General features: G+C 57.3%; 1 protein-coding gene, 1 long non-coding RNA gene and 1 other non-coding gene across 10 annotated transcripts in view; 1 reads left to right on the forward strand and 2 right to left on the reverse strand.

The window, feature by feature from the left end:
* KCNAB2 (potassium voltage-gated channel subfamily A regulatory beta subunit 2) overlaps positions 1-23,358 on the forward strand; it is an 84,022-nt gene that overhangs the window by 55,595 nt on the left and 5,069 nt on the right. For 7 of the 8 annotated variants that reach the window (XM_032495047.1, XM_032495051.1, XM_032495049.1 and 4 more), the window contains 11 exons: positions 2,736-2,779; positions 3,550-3,587; positions 10,438-10,517; positions 12,922-12,966; positions 14,574-14,618; positions 15,762-15,805; positions 16,762-16,848; positions 20,601-20,686; positions 21,727-21,847; positions 22,108-22,202; positions 23,110-23,230. In XM_032495047.1, coding sequence (XP_032350938.1) covers positions 2,736-2,779; positions 3,550-3,587; positions 10,438-10,517; positions 12,922-12,966; positions 14,574-14,618; positions 15,762-15,805; positions 16,762-16,848; positions 20,601-20,686; positions 21,727-21,847; positions 22,108-22,202; positions 23,110-23,230 — 806 coding nt within the window. Of the gene's footprint in view, positions 1-2,735; positions 2,780-3,549; positions 3,588-9,817; positions 10,185-10,437; positions 10,518-12,921; positions 12,967-14,573; positions 14,619-15,761; positions 15,806-16,761; positions 16,849-20,600; positions 20,687-21,726; positions 21,848-22,107; positions 22,203-23,109; positions 23,231-23,358 lie in introns of those variants that run through there. The other variant, XM_032495046.1, reaches the window with a different exon arrangement.
* On the reverse strand, positions 245-9,579 carry LOC116668236. Its single transcript, XR_004325310.1, has 2 exons — positions 9,356-9,579; positions 245-6,651 (listed from the first exon to the last, which is right to left on the reverse strand). It is a non-coding gene; the product is annotated as an uncharacterized LOC116668236 (long non-coding RNA).
* On the reverse strand, positions 15,210-15,281 carry TRNAD-AUC. The gene has a single exon. It is a non-coding gene; the product is annotated as a tRNA-Asp (tRNA).

A 23,358-nucleotide genomic window follows, 5' to 3' on the forward strand; every position in this document is an offset into this window, starting at 1 on the left:
TGCTAGGAAGACCCGGCCGGATGCGGGGGCTGTAGGTGGTGCCCTTACGCTTTTGTTTCTTTCATTCCTTTTTGTTGTTGTTGTTTTTGGCTTTTGGGGGGAAGTCATTAGGTTTATTTATTTACTTATTTATTTTAATGGAGGGACTGGGGATTGAACCCAGGACCTCGTGCCTGCTAAACAGGCCCTCTACCACTGAGCTGTACCCTCCACCCCTCTTCAATTCCTTTTTAATTCCAATTTCTTTATACACAACAAAACACAAGTTTACTTTCTACTTAGCAAGCAACAGCAATCCAAGCATGATTGAAACTATGTAAGAAAACTTTTGTTATGTCCTTTAGGACCTCTGTTGCATCATTGATTTTCTGTCTGGAAGATCGGCCCATTGATGTTAGTGGGGTGTTGAAGTCTCCAACTATTATTGTGTTCCCAACCATTTCTCCCTTTATGTCTGTTAGGATTTGATTAAGAAACCTTTTAAAGACTGTGTTTGACTAAGCCCTTGAATTTTGTACATATTATATTTTAAATATTTCATAGGAAATCTGAGGTTAAATCAAGAATAGTCTAAGCATTATTCCCAGCTTTTTTTTTTTTTGAGATAGAGTTAACACGTAATGTACTAAGTGTAAGCTACAGCAGAATGATTTGATACATTCACCTATTGCAAAATGATCACCACAATAAGTTTAGTTAATATCTATCACCTTACACAGTTGCAAATTGTGCCTGTCTCTGACAATCACAAACCCAAGTTGCTCTGGGTTGTAATACGCAGGCAATGCCGAGGACACCGATAGATTATTTCACTGATTGTAGTGGGAAATGAACAAGGGGAAACTTCAATTCCTTTTTTAACCCAGTAACATTTAAAATCTATTTGATTTGTCCTTTGTCATTTCTCATATAAGGAAAAAGGCTGCCGTCCCTTGTTCTGTGCTGTCTCTCTTGGAAATGAGACTCATGCAGAGGCAGTGTTCTCTGACCCTCTGTCCCAGGCACAGGTGTTATCTCAGTTCATCCTCACGGCAGCCCCATGAGAGGCAGCATCGCAAGCCCATTCTGCAGATGAGCACACCAAGGCATGCGCGGTTACATGACACGTCCAGGGGCAGGCGTATGGCCAGGAAGGTCGAACCAGGATTTGAACTCCAGCTTCAGAACCTCTGCCATAGCCACTCCCCTCCCCGAAACAGAAGCCAGCTGCTATTATGTCCTCACTGAGGGAAAACTCCCAACGTACCCTGTAGGAGCAGTGGGTTGGCAGCTGGGCTGGGTTTAATGGGAAATTTGACAAGAAAGCCAGGCCGTTTAGGACTGCCTTAAATTTGGTGACAAACTGTTATCAAACTACTTACAAGTTTATTATACCCACCCCCCACCACCAACCACCTGTGATGTGGGCGGGGCCAGGGGTCTTGTACCCAGGGAGACCGAGGCTGTAGATGTTCAGAGTGGACTCATGTCAGGGGGCGGCAGGTCAGGCTCAGCCCCACACCTGCTTCCCAGGGGAGCCAGGTGAGTGAGGGAAACTGGACACAGCATCCACTGAAGTTAGAAGTGGGGTGGCCCCAGGGAAGCGCCAGGGGGCCTCGGGGTGGGAGGCTGGGGCTCACCCACTGCATCTCCCCCTGCCCCCACTCTCTGGCTCCCCACTGCCCCAGAGAGCGTCGCACCCCGGGCTGGGCCCAGGACTGGGGTGCGGGCAGCAGGACCTCCCAGGGAAGTGGGCTCCTACCCTGCAACCCGTCGACACCCCCATGGGGAGGGCGTGCCCCCGTGGTGGGGGTGTGTTCTCGGGGCTGACTGTCTGCGTGGACTCCCAGCTCCTCTGCCCCGGGGCAAGCCCAGTGTGCTCGTCTATAAAGTGGGCCTATCAGGAAAAGGGAGGTGCTGCCCCACAGAGCTGTCAGGGGGTCGGTGACAGGGCCCTTAAGGACAGGCCCCAGCCAGTCTGTGCAGGATGGATGGGCATCCCAGTCCTCAGCCAGGCGCCACCGCCCTCCGTGACCCCTAAGGACATTACGGACAGCCCACAGCTCATTCACGTGGACCCCGGGACGTGCCCCATCTGGCAGGCGCCTCGGCAGGCCTGCGGTGGAGCCCCGGGCAGCCCGTGCAGCTGCGTCCACTGGCCCCGAGCAGGACGTGTGCTGCCAGGGTGTCTGTCTCTTGCCCTCCTGCCCTCTCCTGGCTGGGAGTCAGGCCTGCTGTGGGCACTGGGCCCTCGGCGGAGCTCTCCTCCCCCCTCGTCCTGCTGCAGAGGCCGAGGGCCGAGGGGCCCAGGCGACGTGGGACTAATTTCTCCTCCACTCCTCAGAGAGAGGGAGTGAAAATACACAGAACCGCCAACGTGACGCTCTGAAGAAGCAGAAAGAGAAGCTGTTTACACGAGGATGCCCGTGGCGGGTACCCCAAGGCCTGAGTCAGTCTCGCGTCAGCCCATGAAACAAGACAGGGCCCATTCCATGTTTTCTCTCCAAGGTGGCTCTCGGGGGCCCTGCTGTGGTCACAGCACGGCCTTTCCCACCAGGACGGCCATGCCCCGGTCTGCAGAGGGGGAGAATTGACCCTTTACCCCAGGGATGGGCAATCAGCAGGCCTTTCTTCAAAGGACCCCTTGCCACCAGAGCCCCAGAAAGAGGCTGGGAGGTGGGGTTCGGAGGGCTGGGCAGTGGGAACGGTGGGGCCTGCCCTGGCCGCTGAGAACTCACACCATGTTTGTTTTCTAGGAACCTGGGCAAGTCAGGCCTGCGGGTCTCCTGCCTGGGGCTCGGTGAGTGTGGGGGCTTCTGGTTCCAGCAGCACCCAAGGAAGCAGGGGCAGTGGGAAGGCTGAAGGGGCCACCCCTGGGGGTGCAGGAAGGGAGCTGCACCCAGAGCCAGGATTGGGGGACTCAGTTGCCGTGGTTACCAGGAGGCAGTTGGGAAGGGTCCTAGGAGAGGGAGGGAGACAGAGATGCAGCCTTAGTTGGGGTGGGGAGTACCAGGGCCTCTGCACACATAGCCCCCTGTCCAGCACCCAAAGATCAGGGAAGTACCTGCCCCCATGTGCCCACACCTTCTTTCCTTACGTGGCGGAGTCCCTTGTGAAGAGCAGTCGGATTTTGCCTTTTTTCTCCTTTTGCCAGATACGTGCTCTGCTCCCAGAACAAGCTGTCCCTCCAGTCCATGCACGCATGCGCGCGCACACACACACACCCCTCCCAGCAAGCGCGAGGACATGGCTGTCAGACCTGCGCATCTTCAGGGAGATGGCCCTGGTCCCGCTGCCGGCGGCATGTCCCTGGAATAGGCCCTGCGTCAGCTTGAGCCCCAGCAAACATTTCAAAGCCTTGCAGTCAGCTGCCTGCTCCAGGCACTTATTGTTCCCTTGGTTTGGTGGCCTCAAGAAAGGGAGACTTGCCCTGAAGGCCAGGTGTCCACACGTGCCAAGCACACACTCACACGGAGCAGGCTCCCTGCAGCCTGAGGTCCAAGCACCCCTGGAGGAGAACCGGGCTCCCCGGGGCAGTTCTCTGACTTGAACCTGTGTGTTTCCTTCCAGGGACATGGGTGACCTTTGGAGGCCAGATCACCGACGAGGTAAGATGGGGCTCCCTTGTTCCCCAGGCCCTAGGGAGGGCTGCCCACGCCCAGGCATGTGCTAAAGTCCAGGAAATGCACCAGGTGGTCTGCACTCCCGGCAGGCGCCCTGGCTCCCCTCCTTCTGTGTCTCCAGGGCGCCCTGGCCCCGCGGGACACCAGAAAGGGTGCGCCTCGGCATTGGTGCCAACACCTCGCAGCTGAGTGCCTGGGGGCTTCAACAAGTCCCTTAAAGTCCCAGAAACTCCGGTCCTTCATCTGCATAATAACGTCTGGTCCAGTTAGCCAGGAAGATTCAGGGAGTGCACCTCTCCCAAATCATAAAGCTCGATGCAGTTCCTTGCCGCTCCTAGAGGGGACACCCACGTGAAATTGAAACTTCAATAAATGTCTGTTGAGGTCGTTCAGGACACAGGTTCTGCGGTTCTGCTGCGCGCAGAAGACGGAGTAGACGGACGTTCGCCGAGCTCCTAACTGCGCATGCCCGTAGCCATGGTTACCCGGGTGCCGCGTCTGGGGTTTCTGTCTTCACAACCGGGATGCCGCCCAGCCGGCTTCTGTCCCGGAGGGGACAGTGACTCCCAGGCTGGTGCGCGCGTTGGGGCAGGGAGTGAATATCTTGGAAGTCAGGACAGTGGCGTTTGCTCAGAGAGCTCGGAACACCTGCGCAAGAAGCGGTCTTCAGGGCCGCTTCCCATTGGAAAGGTTGTGTTTAAAAATTAGTGCGTGAGTTCACGTGAGACCTCGTGGCTGTGACTGCCCACTTACTTTTCGAAGGGAAAGCTTTGCTCCCATCAAAATCTAGATGCATTTTATTTGTGTTCTTGTTCCTTTTTCTTTTCATGGCAGCAGCTGTTATAGAGCTGTTTGCCTGGCTTCGAGGTTCTGGGTCTGGGCTGTCTCCGCGTAAAGTCGGGATTTTTAAGATGCAGGGAACTGTTGCACCTTCAGCCACCAGATTGGTTCCAAGCACCTAGAAGGTTGGAGCCCTGAAGCCCACATGGTTTACCCCCAAATAAGTCGTGTCTGACTCGCCTGTTTCCCTTTCGATGTGGAAGAATTCTGTGGAGGAAGTGACATCATTTTCAAATGGCACTGTGTGTGATGTCCTTGTGGGAAAGATAGAGAAGTGGCCGGAAGGTAACCATCCAATTAGGTGACTTTTCCACCAGCAGATCCATCTCACCCAGAGTATTGATTAATGATCCCGTGGCAGCCGAGGTTGGCTCTGGCCTCTGCCATGTCCCCATCAGGGACCTGGTGACATATGTGAAGATATTAGAAGTCATTTCCAGATGACACAAAGCTGAGAGGACAGCGAATACAACAGATGACAGATTCGGGGTTCTAAAAGGTCCTGGCAGGCAAAAATGATCCGAGTGAAGGAGCAAGCAGAATTTTCCTATTAAATCCTACAGTTAGTGTCCCCAAAATCAATACATCAGTCTGAGGGGCCCACCTTGCCACAGTTCAGAGGAAAAATGCCCGGATTTTCTCCCACAGCGGGCTGCCTGCTGGGTTTGAGCCAGCGGGGTTGGTGCCCCAAGGTCTGTCCTGGACCACAGAGGAACACGTGTGCTGCCCAAACCCAGAGCAGCCACAGGCCCACCAGGCACCCCAGATGGGGGGCCCCACCTGGAACACCATGTTCCTTGCTAAGTTCACGTCCAACAGAAGGCATTGGGCATGCGAAGGAACCCAGAATCAGAGTCCAGTTTTTAGAGTTGCCTCCTGGGTGCAGGACACCGTGCCCAGATGCCGAGGAGACACAGAAACAGGAAACTGGTGGATTTACCGTGGCAAAGGGGCGTCCCATGGTAGGACTCTGAGAATGCCAGTAAGTAATGGCCTGGGGGCCAAATCCGGTCCCCAGCCTGTTTTGTTTTTCTTTCTTTCTTTCTTTCTTCTTAAATATGTGAAACATAAAATTTGCCATTTTAACCATTTTTCTCGTGGTCAAAATCAGCATAACATAAAATTTACCATGATAACCATTTGCACATGGACAGTTCAATGGCAGTAAGTGCATTCCCTTTACCTTAACTTGGCTGGGCAACCATCACCACTGTCTAGTTCCAGAATTTTTCATCACCTTAAACTAAAACTCCGTACCCATTAAACAATAGCCCCCTAGGCCCTGGCAACCTCTGCTCTCTGCCTCTATGAATTCTGCAGCCCGTGTTTGTCAATAAAGCTTTATTGGCAGGCAGCCACGCCAGTTCGTCTGCATAGTGTTAGAGGCTGCTTTCCGGAGACCATCTGGCTTACAAAGCCTGAAATGTTCACTCTCTGGCCTTTTACAGAGAAGGTCCGCCCTCCCGTGGAGTCGCAGCAGTGTCTGTGAGCATCTGTGGGGCTGTCGTCGCAGGGAGGGAGGCTTCTGTGGGCTGGGCCAGGACACAGGTAGCAGACCATGTTCAGAAACCTCAGATCACGTGGCCAAGGATCGGGGCTGCCCTGGTCGGAGTCAAGTTTCCAGACTGCAGTTCAGAGCCCTTTCTGTGACCTCACACAGCTGCTCAGGTAGAAAGCGCCCCCTCGGGGCATTTGTTCCTTCCCGACAGCATGGGCGATAAAAATTTAGTAACAGTGGCTGAGAACTTCACATTCATTATGGCTCTCCATCCTCTATCAACCCAGGGGGAGAGGTGTTATTATTACCCCATTCCAAGGAAGCGGAGCCTCGAGACCCCAGCTGGACTCCTGCCTCCAACCCCGCGGCCACCCCTGAGCTCTGGGGACCCCTGCTGGGGCAGGGTGGATTGATTCTCTGTCCCCCAGGTGAGGGTGACAGGGAGGGGGCCCACACGTCTTCCGAGGTTCCTTCTGCCTCCGGATTCTGGGGCTCTGACACTGGAAATAACTGAAAAGTCACCAAACAGAGGCTCCATTACACAAAGTGGGGGATGCACCCACGGAGCACAAGCCTTTGGAAGTCATGTTTTGATGACCGACACGGGGACAGGACCGTGATGCAGGAGCACGGGGAAAATAGCAGACGCAGCCGTCTCTGCGTCAGGGTTGCCGTGCTGTAGGGGAGAAGCATATATTCACGGAGAAAAACCTAGAAGAGGAATTACACCAAAATCATAGCAGTTCAAATGTCAGACAGCACAGCCCTGAAAATTCTGATTCCCTCACTATCTCTCTGTCCACGGCCATCCGCCATCCAAGCTCTGTCCGGGGTGTGATTAGGGCCCTGCTCACTTTTTTCTCTCTCCTTTCTGCTCCTGGTGAGGGAGCACCTGCCAAGTGCCAAGTCCCTGCCCTCGGGCTGCTCCCTCCGAAGAGGGGGACATCCTAAGCACATCCCATCCCCCAGGGTTATACGCACAAAGGAGACTGCGTTCCGCTCCTGTGGCTGCTCTACCCAGTGACCACCCTCTGCGTGGATCAGAACAACAGAAATGTACTCTCTCACAGTTCCCGAGGCCAGAAGTCCCAAGTCAGAGTCACTGGGCTGACGTGAAGGTGTCAGCCGGGTCACGCTCCCCAGGCAGGCTCTAGGGGAGGGTCCTTCCTGCCTCTTCCAGCTTCAGGTGGCTGCCTGGCGTCCTGGGCTTGTGGCCACACTGCCCCAGCCTCTGTGTCTGTGCTCACATCCCCGTTTCCTCTCCTGTGTCAGACTTCCCACCGCCTCCGTGGCATTTAGGGCCCTCTGAGATCATCCAGGACCATCTCCCTTAATTCAATCGCAGCTGCAAAGCCCCCTTTTCTAGCTAAGATAATATTCACAGGCTCCGGGACCTGGTATCTCTCGGGAGCCATCATTTGGTCCAGCGCAGAGAACAGGAAAGCAGATAAAGAAGGGCTGGGGTCCTGGTTCCCGGTTTACAGAGGACAATCAGGGAAGGCAGAAGGGAGGGAGTGACCTAGAGAAAGAGCATTCCAGCTCAAGGGGACAGCCGAGTGCCCACCTGTGAGGCCATGTGGGTAAGTGTCCAGAGATGGGGCCAGAGATGAGGGAGCAGATCTGGCGGGAACTCCGGCTTTGACCATTCATGGCCTGGAAGCCACAGGAGGACTTCAGCAAAGAGCAAAGTTGCCCTGAGTCAGCTCTTGGAAGGCTCAGTGTGGCTGCTGCACTGAGGATGACTAGTGGGGGACGGATGGGTGGGGCGCGTCTCAAACGTAATGTGTGTGTGAATCCCCTGGAGATCTGCGTAAAACGCAGATTCTGATATGGCAGGTCCGCAGCGGGGCTGGGACTACGCGCTTTTGAGGCTGATGCTCTGACCTGTGGTCTACACTTTGCCTAGTGGGGGTGGGGGCAGAGGGGGGCACGGACAGAGGCAGAGAGAGTCGGGGGGCTGCTCCACTCGGCTGAGGGATGCTCCAGTTTGGAGCAGATGAGTGCCGTTGGAGGTAGGCAGGAGCGGTCAGATTCTGGATCTGTTTCCAAGCGGGGAGTCGATAGGATTGGCTGAAGTTTTCGATGCTGGATGGAGAGGAAGCTAAGTGGAGGACACCCAGGTGTTTGACCTGAGCACAGGGTGGGCAAGACCGCAGGTGCAGCAGGTGGGGCAGGCTGCCCTCCTGGCACACACCACCCCTGCTGCCTGCAACGCCCCCTTCTCCACCCACCCTCCGCCTGCCTGCCTGACAAACTCCTAGCCACCCTTCAAAACCCAGTCCCGTAAATCCTGACACAAGCTGCAACACAGATGAAGCTTGAGGTCATCGTGCTGGGTGAAATAAGTAAGCCAGTCACAGAAGGACAAAGACTATCATTCCACTCATGTGAGTTCTTAGAGGAGTCAGAATCATGGAGGCTGAAAGTAGATGGTGGACGCCAGGGGCTGGGGTGGGGGTGGGAGTGAGTGTTTAATGGGGGCCAAGTTTCTGTTTAGGAAGATGAAAAAGTTCTGGAGATGGACGGTGGTGATGGTTGCACAACAGTGCAACTCTACTCAATGCCATTGACATGCACGCTTAAAAAGGTTAAAATGGTAAATTTTATGTTACGTCTATTTTATCCCAATTTTATAATTTTTTAAATAAAAAAATTTTTGAAGAAGGAACATAAGAAAATCATGAACTGACATGGGTTGATTTCCAGGGTATATAATAAGTGAAAAAGCCAAGCGCAGAAGAACAGCTAGAGTGTGGTGGGCTCCCCGTGCGCACGACGGGGTGAGAGGACGTGCGTGTTGGGAACAGGAAGGTGAAAGTCCTGGCCCTGAGCCTCAGAACCTCCCAGGAGGCAGCATGCACGCCTAGCCATCTGTGTAAACTTCGGGGCCCAGCACACAGTGCCTTTCCAGGCAGAGCTGGTGGGACCCATCCTGGAAAAATCAGAATGCAGACAAGGGTAACCAAGAAGGAGCCCCGAGGTGTTGAGAGTTGCGTAGAGGACGAGGAGGAGGATGAGGACGAGGAGGAGGGCTCCCGGGAGGTGCATGGACGCACTGGAGACCTCGTTACACTTGAGCCACCCAAAGGAGAAGAACCAGCCAGCCCCGCCAGTGGATCCAGAAAATTCCTCCGCCAGTGGCCTCACCAGCCATGAGCTCTCCGACCCGGATGACAGCAGCTGACTGGTGGGGGTAGCTTTGGCCATCTTAAGTGTCTGAAATCTTTGGGGTTCATTGCCAACATTTGAAAATCAGATCCCCACCGCCACCACCACCACCACCAATATCCTGGATTTCTGGCTTCTCTTGAAAAAATAAAGGGTTTGGGTCACACCCAGCCACCTTCCCCTCGGCAGTGATTGAGCCCCCTCCACCCAACTGACCCCCACCAGGCCCCAGCCTGCCTCTCCGTACCTGCCTGGCCAGGGGGGCATCTGAGTTTGGTGTAGGGAGAAGCTCCCAGAAGCCGCACCTGGCAGACTTTCCCTGCTTCGGTGTTTGAGGGTTTAGTGTTATCCGCCCCTCCCTGGGCTGGCAGGGGAGGGAGGCTTGGTGCTGTGAGCTGAGCTTCGAGAAGTGGCCAGCGGGGGCGTCTGCATCTGTAACTCCCAGGACACCCGCACTGCCAGAGCACAGCAGAGCCCAGGGGTCCTTCTCCAGGCATCCTGGGCAGGGGAGGGCTGTCAGTTGCAGGCGGCCTTCCTCGGACCCTTGTCCCAGCTGCCAGCCGCTGTTCCTCAGCAGTGCCCTCCTGCAGGGCGATGGCCACCTCGGAGCTGGGTGCTAGCTGAGGACGGCAGCTTCTCCATCTGCAAACAATAATGATCACGTCACTGTCACGCGGCTGCTGGGGAGTGTTCGGCAGGACTCGGCGTCCCAGGCACATTCCAGCTGTGGTTTTTAAAAAGTACTTCTTCTGCCAAGATCTGCTGCGCTCCTGCTGCAGGCTGTGTATTTCCCAGGATGGCCCTAAGAGTCCCACAAACTGAGTGGCTTGAAGCAGCAGATGCTCATTCTTCCACGGTGCTGGAGGCCAGACGTCCAGCATCCAGGAGTCCGCAGGGCCGCGCCGCCTCTGGGGCTCTGGAGGAGGCCGGTTCCAGCCCTGTCCCCCAGCTGCTGGTTGCTGGCAGGCCTCGGATTGCGGGCTCTCTACCCCAGTCTCCGCCTGCACCTTCACACGGCCTCTTCCCTGTGTGTCTGCGTGTGTTCTCACGAGGACACCGCACATACTGGATTCAGGGTATGGTCTCGTCTTAGCTGGTCACAGCTGCAAAAGCCCCGCTGCCAGATAAGGCCCCGTTCTGAGGTTCTGGGTGGGCGTGAAGTTGGGGGACGTGATCAGACCCAGTTCAGGTGCCAAGCCCTGCGGTGACCCAGCAGGTGGGATCCCTGCTCACAAGGACGTCACGGTCCAGAGGCTGTTTCTCTGTTCACGGGCTGTCTGCGCGGGTAGGACGGTGCCGCCTTGAGCAGCCCAGCTTTTCTCGTTTCAGATGGCCGAGCAGCTAATGACCTTGGCCTACGACAATGGCATCAACCTCTTCGACACAGCCGAGGTCTACGCGGCGGGCAAGTACGTGCCTTTTCTCGGGGGGGGGGGGGGAAGCATTCCAGGCACAGTGTCCCTGGGAAGAGCCAGGGCCTCTGATGCGCCTGTGTCCCCGAGTCCCAAGAACGCTCCCACCTCCCACTCTGCCTGGTTTTCTAAACTCGAAGCAGCTTGAGGAGGCGTTGTTTTCACGGGGCCAGAATCACAGAGCACTTGGACACTGGTCACTTGCTAAACTCCGAATGTCCGAGCAGCGAGATGACCACAGTCCCTCTGGCGCCAGAGATGCTGGCTGGGCAAGAGCTGTGATGAGGCCGTGGCCTGGCTCGCCTGCCGCACCTGTGACCCGCAGCCAGCCCCGCACACCTGCCGTTCTCGCGTGTTAATGGTGCAATTAGGGCTGCAGGGAACGCAGGGCGGCTCGGCGCTGGGGAGAACGGGGTCTGGTGAGCTAAGCTGCGCGCTGCAGGAAGGCCTTCCCGTCTTGGCAGTGAACCTTCCTACTCAATTATGTAAAAGCCCTCTTCAGCCAAGGCTGCTGGCTTCAGTTTTAAAGACTGACTGTAATCAAATCATCCACTCTCCTGCGTCGGTTTTCCAAAGTCAGCCTTTGTTTGTGAAATCATTTGTTGGCGCTCTGGCGGTCCTCCGTCCAGCCCCCTCCTGCCTGGGGCGAGCCAAGTTCTCATCAGCCGGGCTCCTCAGCCCGCCTGCTGTGCATTGTGGCCGGGGGGCCAGCACCTGCCTGGCCGACTCTGGGTTATTACCTGGAGCCCAAAGTGGGGCCCGGAGCGCCGAGACTCTCGCCCCCCCAGCTGGGTCTTTGCTCCAGTCTTGGCCCAGGGTCTGAGGCTATGACAGCCCCAAGGGCTTCCCCTGGGACCCCCAAATCTCCTCCAGCCCCATCAGCAGCCACAGCCCCCTCCCCAGCCCTCCAAACTGGCAGCCACTTTCCATCGGAGTAAAATGCTTCCCGGCAGATGAGCTAAGCCAACAGGTCAGAGGTGGAAAAGCCCAAGCCCCGAGGCGTCCCCCGTCCCGAGTGCCCCAGCCTGTTCCCTGGCCCCGCGCCTGTGTTGGTTTCCCTGCCCACGGGAGCGTGCAGCTCCGTGTGGCCCCCTCCAGCTCCAGATGGCCCAGCTCCTGTGTGCAGGCCCTGTCACGGCAGCCTGTGTCACTGTCTTCACGGTGTCACTGTCTTCACGGTGTCACTGTGTTCACGTCCCCTGCTTACTCAGCCCCCCAGGGCTGGCATGCCAGGGTCGGCACACTGAGTCCCTCTTGCTAACCAGAGTGCCAAGTGCATATCTTACTGAGGTCCCCTGCTTCTCATGCTGATGCTAATTTGGGCACTTTCCAGAGAGCTGCAGGATTTCTGTGCCCCCCCCCCCCCGCCACCCCGGACAGATGCCAGCCTTACCAAACACAGTCATGAGAATTTCTACCAAAAGCAACAGGCTTTGGTGAAGTCATGGTCGACAGCTCCTGTAACCCTGGGTCCTGATCTTTTGCCCCCCAAAACGACAGACCCAGAAATATTGGGGAAGAGGCCCAGGGCTGAGTGAGTTTCTGTGCATCTTGACAGTAAATGAAGAGCATTCAGAATGTATGCTAAACAGCTTGCAAATGAGAGCCCATTATTTCTGAGTGGATGACTCAGGCGCTGTTACAGTTGCGGCGTAGCGCTGGGTAGGGATCGTTCTCCGTCTGTTGTTTTTGCTCAGAAACATTTTGCTACAAGCAGAAAGCTCTGAAAAGTTAATCCGGTGCTGCAGCACCAAGCGAGGCTGGAAGAGTCCACATGTGACCCCAGCTGGCCCGAGTTTGGTGCCGGGCCCAGAGTGACGCCAAGCAGAACAGACAGCGGTCAGCATGGCATCTGTCTGCCTGTTGTTCAAAAGCAAGATATAAAAGGGACACACACCCGCACACACATGTACACACACACACACACACACCCTGCTGGAAATTCAGCCCTGAGTGCATGTTGATTGTCTCTGACCACAGAGGATGCACTTGATTGATAATTTACCTTTTAAAAAACAAACTATCTGAAAACGCCCATGTAACGACACTAAGCATTCTCCCCAGTGAGCTTCCAGCGGGCCAGGGAAACGGGATGCTGCTGGCCTTGCCGAGTGGGACATGGGCTCCTTCCCTGTCTGCAGTCGCTGGAGCGGCGCTGCTGAGGGCACCTGCCGGGGCTCCTGCCCACAGCCCCCTCCACGGGGGAGTACCACGGCCGCTCCCAGGCGCTCTCCTCGCTCTGAGATGGGTTGCCTGAGCCTAGATGGGCATTAACAGCCCGGCTCCCTGGCCCCAATGGCATTTTCACAGAGGGGACTGTGGCCTGTCATCACGGTGGGGCGAGGTTTGGTGTTTCTGTTCGCTGTGGTGATGGAATTCTCTGTCTCTGTCTTTTATGCAGGGCGGAAGTGGTCTTAGGAAACATCATCAAGAAGAAGGGGTGGAGGTAATCAATCTGCTCTCTCTGGGGTCCGTCCCCAGGGCGCACGCACAGGAAAGAGCCTGGAGAAGGCTGGTGGGAGGGGAGAGGCAGACCGCCGCGGGGTCCCAGGTGAGGTGTCCAGGCCGCCCCGGGGGAAGCACTGGCTTGGGGTACGAGGCTCTTCCTTCCTGAGTTCCAGAGGAGCGCCCAGGGTGGGCCTCAGCTCCCTGAGCAGCCAGCCTGGCAGTTCCAGAGTTCTTCTTGCTGGAAAAGGGAGAATGTCCCAGGATGGAGGTAGCCCTACGCTTCCTCTGGTAAAGGGGGACCAGTGTTTGCACCGTGGATGTCCCCCCAACCAGGGAGCCAAGGCCTGGGCCGTGGGAGCCGTGGGGGGCCTCCTCCCTCACCCCGGGAGCTGTTAGCTTCACATCTGGTGTCAGGCAGTTTCTGCCCTCCTGGGCTCAGGCCAGGCTGAGCACTTGCCTGCACTAGGGGGCCCTCGTGGCCTGTGTGTCTTCATTTGCGGCCACGTCAGAAGTAGTTATAAGGCTGGCCCTCCCCTAGTGCACCCCACTCAGAGAATCCCCCCCAACCCCCAGGCCTGGATGATAGAAACCCCTCCTCTTGCCCCACCCAGGTTATTTCTTCTCAGTTCTAACTGATCCCAAAATATATCCCTCCACACTCTGTAATTAAAGAAAACCGCACTGTTAGCCAGTCCCCTGATCATGTCTTAAGTGAACACACAAGGAGCTCATCCCACCTGCCCGGGGGTGACACAAGCAGCTGCCAGAGCTCCTGGCTTTGAGTAGCTGTTTCCTGAGCAGTCCTCCCCCCACCTCCCACGGGAGGAAAGCACAACCACAGGGGACATTGTCACCCCTCCCTTGGGAATGGTCATGGGCAAATGTTGGCCAGGAGGGGCCACCGTTACCCCCGCACACCTGTCCCTCCAGGACAGTCCCAGCTATCGGTATTGCCTCTTGCGGATTTGCAGCAGGAGACCCGAGACCATCCCTAGGGCTTTCCGCCTCCCGAGCCCATACTCCCATGGGCATCACCATGCCTGCCTCCCTGGTCTTCCCCACCCGACCTCTCCCCTACTCAGTGGCCCCAGGCGGTCCCCCAAGGCTGTCCCACACACGGTTTTTCTGAAACACTGTGTTGGCCTGTAGGGGAAGAGCCAGACTGTGTGGCCCCCTTACCTCCCTCCATCCTCACCAGAGCCCTCCATCCACCTGCCAGCCCCCTGTTGACCCCCTCAGAGTCCACAGCGCGGAGGCCTTCTATTCCCTGAGCCGCGTCCCCCCTCCTCTGGGCTCCAGACTCTGGTCAGGCTAGACTTCATCTCGGTCCAGCCCCCCTGCCCAATTTACAGCTAACGGTTAGTTAGTTGCATCCACATAGTTACTTAGTTACGTCTGTGGGTTGTCCCAGCTGGATGGGGAGCCCCAGGACCCTTGGCTGGGCACCCCCCAAACATCGAAAGGGGAAGTGCCCCCTCTCACACCCCATGCTCCCAGGTGAGAAGGCTTTCGGGACCCCTGTGTGAGAGCTGAGGTCAGTGAGGAGGGTTGGGAATGGAGAACCCCAGGGTCACAGCCAGTAATGCCTCATCTCTTCCCTTCCAGACGCTCCAGCCTCGTCATCACCACCAAGATCTTCTGGGGAGGAAAGTAGGTGCAGCCTGCAGGCGATGCCCTGGGCTGGGGGTCAGGTCTGCGGAGACCCCTGATTCAGGAGGCCCCTGGGGGTGGGGAGGGGTAGTCCTCCTGGACAAACAGGGAGCACGGGGTCTGTCCTGGACTCGCCGGCCTCAGGAGCCTCCTAGAGGGCAGAACCTGGGCGGTGCAGTTCCCTGTGCCTGGTGCTGGACGTGGCCGGGCTTGGGGGTGGCGGGGGCTGGCGTTTGTGCGGCCGTCTGCCCTGACTCAGACCCTTCCATATCAGGGGATGTCGGGTTCCAGAAAAGCAGCTTTGACTGAGTTGCCTTTTATTCAAACCTTGTTTAATTGTTTTTACCTTTGTGGGTTTTTTTTTTTTTTTCTTATTACAAAGGTAACATCCTAAAAATTCTGAAGAACAGAAAATTCATGAACTGTCCAAATCACTCCACTCTTCCCTGGGCTGCAGACCACCCCTGCCGTCCTCCAGGGGTCTGGCCCCATGTTCTCTGTGGGGCTGGACAAAATCAGCCTCATAGGAATTATAAATATGATTCATTTGGCGGGGGTAATTAGATTTATTTATTTACTTATTTATTTTAATGGAGGGACTGGGGATTGAACCCAGGACCTCATGCATGATAGACACACACTCTACCACTGGGCTATCCCTCCCCCATCCCCGACTCATTTTTTAAAAATATTTTATTTATTTATTATTGTATTATTTAATTATTTTACTTTAGCAGGGAGGGGAGGTAATTAGGTTTGTTTATTTTTAGAGGAGGTACTGGGGATTGAACCCAGGACCCTGTGCATGCTAAGCATGTGCTCTACCGCTTGAGCTATACCCTCCCCTCCCCACTATTAATTTTTAATTAAAAAAAAAAACCCAAGCCAAGCAAAAAGGCAAATAGAAAAACAGAAACCTCCCTCCGCCACTGCCACCCCCAGCCCCCAGGACGGCCAGGGGAGCGGCTCAGCTCCGCCAGGGCTTCTTCGTGAGCAAATGTGCGGAGCCTGGTGGTTTACCTGCAAAGCGGAATCAGACCGCACGCAGCAGGCACTGACCTACTTTTTTCACCTAACGTTGCGTCGTAAACACCTTCCCCCACACCACTTGCAACATCACGCACGTGGTCGCCTGTTTTTCAGAGCGGAGACCGAGAGAGGCCTTTCCAGGAAGCACATAATAGAAGGTGAGGGAGCTCTGGCTCCACAGGGCCCCCTACACCCACGGCATCCTCCCGGGGCCGGGAAAGTGAAGACAGCGCAGCGTCCCGCCCCACCAGTGATACGGGCCTCCGAGCCTGGGGACACACCCAGCCCTACGTGGCATGAGGGAGGGGGCAGGGGTGTGGGTGGCGGGCCCGTGTTGCTCTGGGGTGGGCAGTGTTGTCTCCAGGAAGACACAGACAGATCTGGGTTTCAATCCACGCTGGGCCCCGTGCCCACAGGGTGACCTTGAGCAGCGGACATCACGTCCCCAGGCCTCTGTGGCAGCATCTGTAGGATGGGCGTGGTCCGAGTGCCCGCCTCGGGGTCACTGGGAATCCAGAAGGACCAGGCCAGGGTGCGTGGGGGAGGCAGCCTGGGCCTTGGCACACAGGAGCGCTGGGGCGGGGCCTAGGAAGTCTCGCTTATCCTAATTTTTATTTTCTCTATGCCTTTCTCCGCACATTCATTTTTGTCAAGGTGATGGTCCCTCCATTAAAAATCACACGATTAGGAGGCCTTGCTGCACACCCCGCCCGCCCCCCGCCCCAGCACTCGGCTCTGCCGCTCTGCTCTGAGCCGATGCCAAGCACCTGTGCGTTTCGGGTGCCGCCGGCCTTTGGAGCCGCAGATGATAAATGCGGCTCTCTTCCCTGTCCGATGGCCCAGCCCTCCCAGTAACCACGGGGGCCGCTCAAGGAGGGGTCTCCTCCCTTCAGTCACAGGACACTGGGCCTGTGGACCTCACCCGCCCCCTTCGGGCTGTGCCCCCTCTTCTATCGTGGCTTTTCTCGACCTCGGTGGCACCTGCCCACGTGTGCCCTGCCTTCCACAGCTCCCAGTTCGTGTCTTTCGTCTCTTGCTCCCTGAGCCGCACACGTAGGTGAGGACCAGGAGTGTCTGTGAAGATAGTCACGGTCCCTCTCGACGCCTCCCCCAGGTCTGAAAGCCTCCCTGGAGCGGCTGCAGTTGGAGTACGTGGACGTGGTGTTTGCCAACCGCCCGGACCCCAACACTCCCATGGAAGGTATGTTCTCTCCAGAAGCACCGGAGGGCTGGGCATCGCTATTCCAAAGGACAGATGGCTCTGCGCCTGGGGCTCTGCTGGCTACGGGGCAGGGGTGGGGAGGTGGTGGGGTGTGGGAGGCCTTCCCGGTGGAGGTGGGGGTGGGCAGGGGCGGGCCTGAGCTCAGCCTCTGGTCTGACCTTCCCCACCCAGTGTGCCCTGGCACCTCCAGGCTGAGTGCCCTCCTTGCTCTGGGTCCGCCTCCCCCACCCCACCCCCCGACCCCGGGGTTGGAATCGCTGGCAGTGTTACCCCAACGAAGTCACCGTATGATGACTGTTCGCAACTGCTGCGTCTTTTTCAATTCTTTAAATCAGTTCCACGTTCTACTAGGAGGTTTTAGGGGCTTTTTGCTCTGGGGAATAAGCTGTTACTTAGAGAAGGGGGAAAACAAGTGCGGTGCTTTGGAAAGCGGTTTTGGTTTCTCGGGGGCTTATTTATTCTGACTCCTGTGACCTCAGCCCCTCCCATCTCCTCCAACTTCCTGCTTCCGGCATCTTCTCATTTGTGCTTTGCTGCTCCAGGGACTTGGAAAATTAAGTTGTGTTCAAGTTACTTTTTCTTCATTTGCTTCTATATATGTACACCATGTACCTGAGCGTGTGTGTATATATATATGCATGTGAGTGTGTGTGTGCCTGGGCGGGTGCTTTGTACAACTATTCTATGAAAAGTGATTTGAGCCTCCATCCCCGCACCCCGTGATGGACTGCGCCCCTCAGCGTTCCCACAGCTGTGAACTCTGGTCTCTTTCAATCTTTCTTTTATCACCAGGGGATCCATTTAGTTCCTCCAAGTCAAGGACATTCATCATAGAAGGTACACAGTATTGACCTCTGTGTCCGAGCTGCATTTTATGAGACAGTGCTTTTATTTACACGACTCTCTTCCCCCACCCCCATGACAAACTTCTCCATAAAATGCACAGGGGAGAAATAAGTGCCCTATGGGAACATCTTGCAAGTGAAGAAAAGCAAAGGGGCATGCAGCCCCGCTGCCCCCAGGCCACGCTGTCACCTCATCCCTCCCACGCCCCCATGCATGCACCCCACCCCGTTCCTGCCCCGCCTTGCATTGCCATGATCCGTGCGTGATCCTTGGGGGCCTCTGTCTGCCAGGGGCCCCCTCTTGATTTGGAGATGCTGTGATCAGCGCCTGAAACCTTGACCCCGGATGGTCTGGGAGAGGGCAGGGGAGACCAGGATCCCACAGGAGCGATCATATCAAGGACTCCAGATCACTGGGGAACAGGTTTTATCTTCTCCACAGTCCACACTGGCTAAGCCCCAGCCTTAACCAAAAGCAAAAACACCAGTCACAAGCCGCCCCAGTCCCCAGGAGGCCTGGGCCCCCTCCCCGCCCCGTCCCTCTCACCCCTTGCCAAGGAGCCTACGCTCTCCATTGAAATGCAATCATCTTCCTCCTTGAAGATTCCCTACCTGAGCTGGGGAAACTCTGAGACCCCTAGACCTGGGGCAGCCTCTGGCCATGCAGCAGTCTCAGCCCCACCCCAAACTAAGGACCCTGGGACCACCTCCCACCAAGGGCAGGCCTTGGTCTCCCTGGGAAATGGGCTGTGTTCCACGACCGAAGGGCTCCTGTCTGCCAATTGGCACTGCCACCTGACCCTTCCTATGTATTATTTGTGACATGGCAGGAGATGCCATGGGTTTTGGCAGCAGCTGGAAGGATTTGGTCCTCCTTCTTCTGTTCAACTGCATTAAATATTGAGGTGAAGGACAGCTGTCCCTAATTGTCCGTTTCTGGGGCCACTGACATCAGGCTTGCACAGAAGCACAGGGAAGGTGCTCCTGTGTGTGGGCTCCGTGCCCAGCCTGCCGCTGCCCGGGACCCTCAAGGAGCCCAGAAGGCTCGCCCAGGACCCCCTTCCCTCTCAGACCAGCTGCAGGCTCTCACAGGCTCCTGCCCTGTCGGCCGTGGTCCCCAGGCTCCCGCTGGACTCCCCTCTTTGCATGGAAGGGGCGTCAGGAGAGAGCTGTGCGCAGGGAGCCAGGCTGGCGTGCGGGGGTGTCCCCTGCTTCCCCTTCCGGCACGTGGCCCTAAGCCTTGGCTGAAAAGAACTGGGCAGTTACTCTGCATGGTCACAGGCTCCCCCAAGAGTGTTTCTGAAGAACCCAATGAGGACACCCAGGCTGGGAGCCTGGGCTCAGGGTGCATATGTGGGCAGATTCCTTCCTGGGACCCTCCACCTTCCAACCAGGCGCTGCTCCCCTTCCCTGCGAGTGGTGTTGGCAGTTAAAGTGGGGGCCCTGGTAGGGGAGGAAGCAGGGGTGGGGGGCTTCCCTGCCAGCCCCACTCCCTGGGATGCGCAGAGAGGAGCCCAGTCCCTGACCTTGGAAGGAAGAAAAAAGTAGGGCGTGGCCACAGGCCTGGAAGCTGAGATGTGATTTTTCAGGGGTCCTGGGTGAGGCCACCAAGACCACCACCCTGGAAGCCCCACCCACCTTATCTTTCTACTGAAAGAGGGGGCCTCAGCCAGAGAGGCACAGGGACCCAGGGAGGGTGGGAGGGAACACCCCAAAACAGAGGTGCTGCTCTCTGCCAGGGTTCCCATGGCCTGGGCCATTCCCAGGCGGAGTTCTCGGAACCGCCCCGCATCCTCCTTCTCTCCTGCCATTTTCAGGGACCTCAGCTCCCCCGTGTCAGTGGCCACTTCAGGGGAGATGAGGACTTTCCATGGGGCGAAGTTTGTTTTTAGAAACACTTGTTCAACCGAACTGTAGCCTCGGGCAGTCAAACTGGCAAGCACCTTATGGGACGTGTGAGAAATCTGATGGGTAGGCCGTCACCCTGCCAAGCTAAGAGACATTTGAGGTTTTAAAATTTGAAGCCAAGTTCCATGTGAAAAAAACACAATATCCCCATGGGGCTGAACCAGCCTAGGGGGTCAGTTATAACTGGCAGGTTTTTTGGGGTTTTTTTCTTGAAATTTGAGTATGAGGAAGCAGCGATCTCAGTGTAGATGTGGAGAAGATCCCTTGCAGGATACAGGGCTGGTCTGAGAAGCCGCAGTGGGGTCCAGACGGGGCTTTCCACTTCTACTTCAGGCTGTCCTGGATATGAGGGCACTCCACCCTGCAGCCCCCGCCCTCTGGGACCACCCGGGGCCCCACACCCTGGGCTTTGTCCCGACAGACGCTGTCATCAGCTCTCCATTCAGTTCTCCAGATCCCAGCTAGACTCCAGAAGAGCCCGAAGTAGGAAACTAGAAATGAGCAAAAACTGTGTTTACGTCCTGTTGCCGACTATCAATCTGATCACAACGTTAATCCGTTTACCTGGTTCTCCCTAAGGGGATCGGGGTCCTGATTCTTCCCTGGACTAAAGAACCACCCCCCATTCCACAGTCTGGAGCCCCATTCTTTGATGTCCCCTCTCCTCCATCCCTCTAATCTGACATAGGAATGTCTCCGTCCATCCGTAACTCCGCTTTGCAAAGATTCAGGAAGACCTGTAACTGGGGACATTGTTTTCAAGACCCAGTTCTCGGACTGCAGCTCACTTTTTCCCGTTGTCCCCGAAAACCCCTGCCACCCCCGACTCCGGAGCCAGGAAGTACACTGCTTGCAAGCCTTCTTGGCAGCACCCTTTCCCTCCTCCTGGCGCCCGCCTGTATTTGCAGACTGTCCCCAGGCCGGGCCCCGCGCCACTAGCCGCCCCCCCACCTGCGGTTTCCCCTTCTCTCATGACAGAGACCGTGCGCGCCATGACCCACGTCATCAACCAGGGGATGGCCATGTACTGGGGCACATCGCGCTGGAGCTCCATGGAGATTATGGTACAGTGACCTTGGCGTGCGTGTGACCTCAGTGTGTGCCCTCAGGCTGAGCTCCCGGCCCCACTCTGTGGATGAAGACCGAGTCTCCCCAGGACCAGCTCTCAGGCTGAGCCCCTCACTCCGGCCTCCAGACCTCCTCCTGGCCTCAGCCCTACCCGTGCCCCACCTTCCAGAACTTCCCAAATCCTGGCATCCCTGGGAGGGATGCCAGTGAGTCCCGGATTTCTGGTTCATAAAGAAGAAAAAAAATTAAGCAGGATTTTCATTTCAAATTAAACATAACTCTAAAAGCCTGTGGTAACAAATCAGCCTTTGGCATGCGTGGCATTAAGGATCACTGGTATTTTTCTGAAGCTGCCGGGAGCCAGCACAGCGCTCACCGAGGTGTCAGTATCTCATCCCCACTTTACAGATGGGGAAGCTGAGTCTCAAACTAAAGAGGAAAGGGCCTCCTTCTCGGGCTGGCAGATGGGCTTTCCCGGGAGGCTGTCATCAGCCCTGGCTCACGCCCATACGGTCTGCAGTTGGAGGCCTTGAGCTCCAAGTCCCAGAAGTAGGCTGATGCCACCCACTCTCCCCTCCTGACCCAGCGTTTTCTGCCACTGCCATCATCCTGGGTCCAGGCCCTGGAGTGACAATCTTGATAAAAGCAGTAACAGCTGCAGGCAGACACTGTCTTGAGGGCTGTTAACACCGTTGGTTCTTTTGACCATCATGACAGATGGGAAACCGAGGCACAGGGGGGTGAGCCCCTTGCCCAAGCCTGCCCGGCCAGTAAGTGCCAGAACCCAAGCCTCACCACTGAGTTGTGCTTTCCCCCCAAATCCCTTCAGCGTTGGGGTCCCACAACTCACCCGCTTGTCCTGATTCACGGAGAGCGGGGGCCCAGAAGGCTCCCAGGAAAGCTGTGAGGAGGGGGGAGGGGCAGGCCGGCCAGGCCGTTTCCTGGGGTGGCCCTTGTGTCTTCTCCCTGCTGCCCGGGAGGTCCCCCAGACCCGCGGACGGGCAGGGACCATCCGTGCCCGTCTTTGCTCCCACAGGAGGCCTATTCCGTGGCCCGGCAGTTCAACCTGATCCCGCCCATCTGTGAGCAGGCAGAGTACCACATGTTCCAGCGCGAGAAGGTGGAGGTGCAGCTGCCCGAGCTCTTCCACAAGATAGGTGGGCTTCCCCGCCCCGGCCCCGCCCTCCCCGCGCCCCGGCCCCGCCCCTAGCTCCGCCCCTCTCCTCTTCTCTCTCGCTACCCACCTCCCCCGGCCCACCCCCACCACCCTCTGCGCCGTCCCCAGTCTCCCCACGCACCCCCAGTCTCCCCACGCACGGCCTCTCTACCCCTTCCTCTGCCCTGCCCCGCCCTGCCCGCTCTGTGCAGCCCCTTCCTCGGGCCCTGGACTTGACCTCGCTTGGCTTTCCTCTCCCAGGAGTGGGCGCCATGACCTGGTCCCCTCTAGCCTGCGGCATCGTTTCTGGAAAGTACGACAGTGGCATCCCACCCTACTCCAGAGCCTCCTTGAAGGTAAAGGAGCGGCGGGCAGCGGGGGGAGGGGGAGGGGAGGATGAGGGCAGGAGGGAACAGGCAGTTTGGAGGGAGGGGGCTTCGGGGCAGATGCCTTGGTGGGGAGCAGGGCTTCCCCGAGCCACTGTCGGCCAGGGTTCTTGGCCTGGGAGCTTGAAGCCCCAGCTCCCAGCTGGCCTGACCCTGCGTCTAGAAAGGCTCCCCACCTGTGGGACACCCCACAGGTGAAGAAACCCCACTCCTCCGCCCCCCTGCCCTCCACCCAGGTTCGACGGGCACAACCTGGGCTGGGTCCAGGTGTGCCGTTTGGGATGCCGCCCCCTGTGGACAACCCCACCATACTGTCTCTGGCCCATCACTGGCCTGAGAGCTGCAGAGTTTCTTCAGTGTCACTCAGAGATTATTCCCTGGGACTAGTCCCCCCACACACACGCACCTCAGGAGTGGGGACTCAAGAGGGTCTGCAGACTGCAGGGTTTGGGGGACAAGGAGCAGGCAGAGAAAGGCCTTCCCAGGCCCAGGACAGAGCCAACACTGGGGCCCCAGCCCCAAGTTCGAGGGCAGGATGGCCTACCCCAGCTTCTCCTCCCCAACCCACAGCACGCTTCCCTGGGGACTCCCTGGCCTTGCTATGGGCAACACCTCCCTGGCTGCCCGGCCTCCTGGGAGATGGAAGGTTGGCTTGTCCACCTCCTTGTCCTGTCTCAGGGACCCAGCCTCAGCTCCCCCGAAGACCACAGGCTTCTATCCTTCCAGGTGCCCGGGCCTGGCCCACAGTGGGTGGTGGGACGTGGTTAGGCTGGGGTCGGGGGTGCTGCCCTAGCACAGATCATCAGCCACCTGCGTGCAGAGATCCAGGTGACCTGCCCTCACCTGTGGGCTGTGCTCTCGCCCATCCCACAACCAGGGCTACCAGTGGCTAAAGGACAAGATCCTGAGTGAAGAGGGCCGGCGCCAACAGGCCAAGCTGAAGGAGCTGCAGGCCATCGCCGAGCGCCTGGGCTGCACCCTCCCCCAGCTGGCCATCGGTAACAGGGCTGGGGAGCAGAGTGGGGACCCATGTCCCAGGGGAGATGTTGGGAGTCCTCGAGTGTCTGGGCCACCCCCTCCATCAGCCAGCTGTGGGTAATGGGCTCCCACATTCATGCGGAGAGGA

This window comes from Camelus ferus, chromosome 13 (assembly GCF_009834535.1).
Source record: "Camelus ferus isolate YT-003-E chromosome 13, BCGSAC_Cfer_1.0, whole genome shotgun sequence".
Taxonomy (NCBI): Eukaryota; Metazoa; Chordata; class Mammalia; order Artiodactyla; family Camelidae; genus Camelus; species Camelus ferus.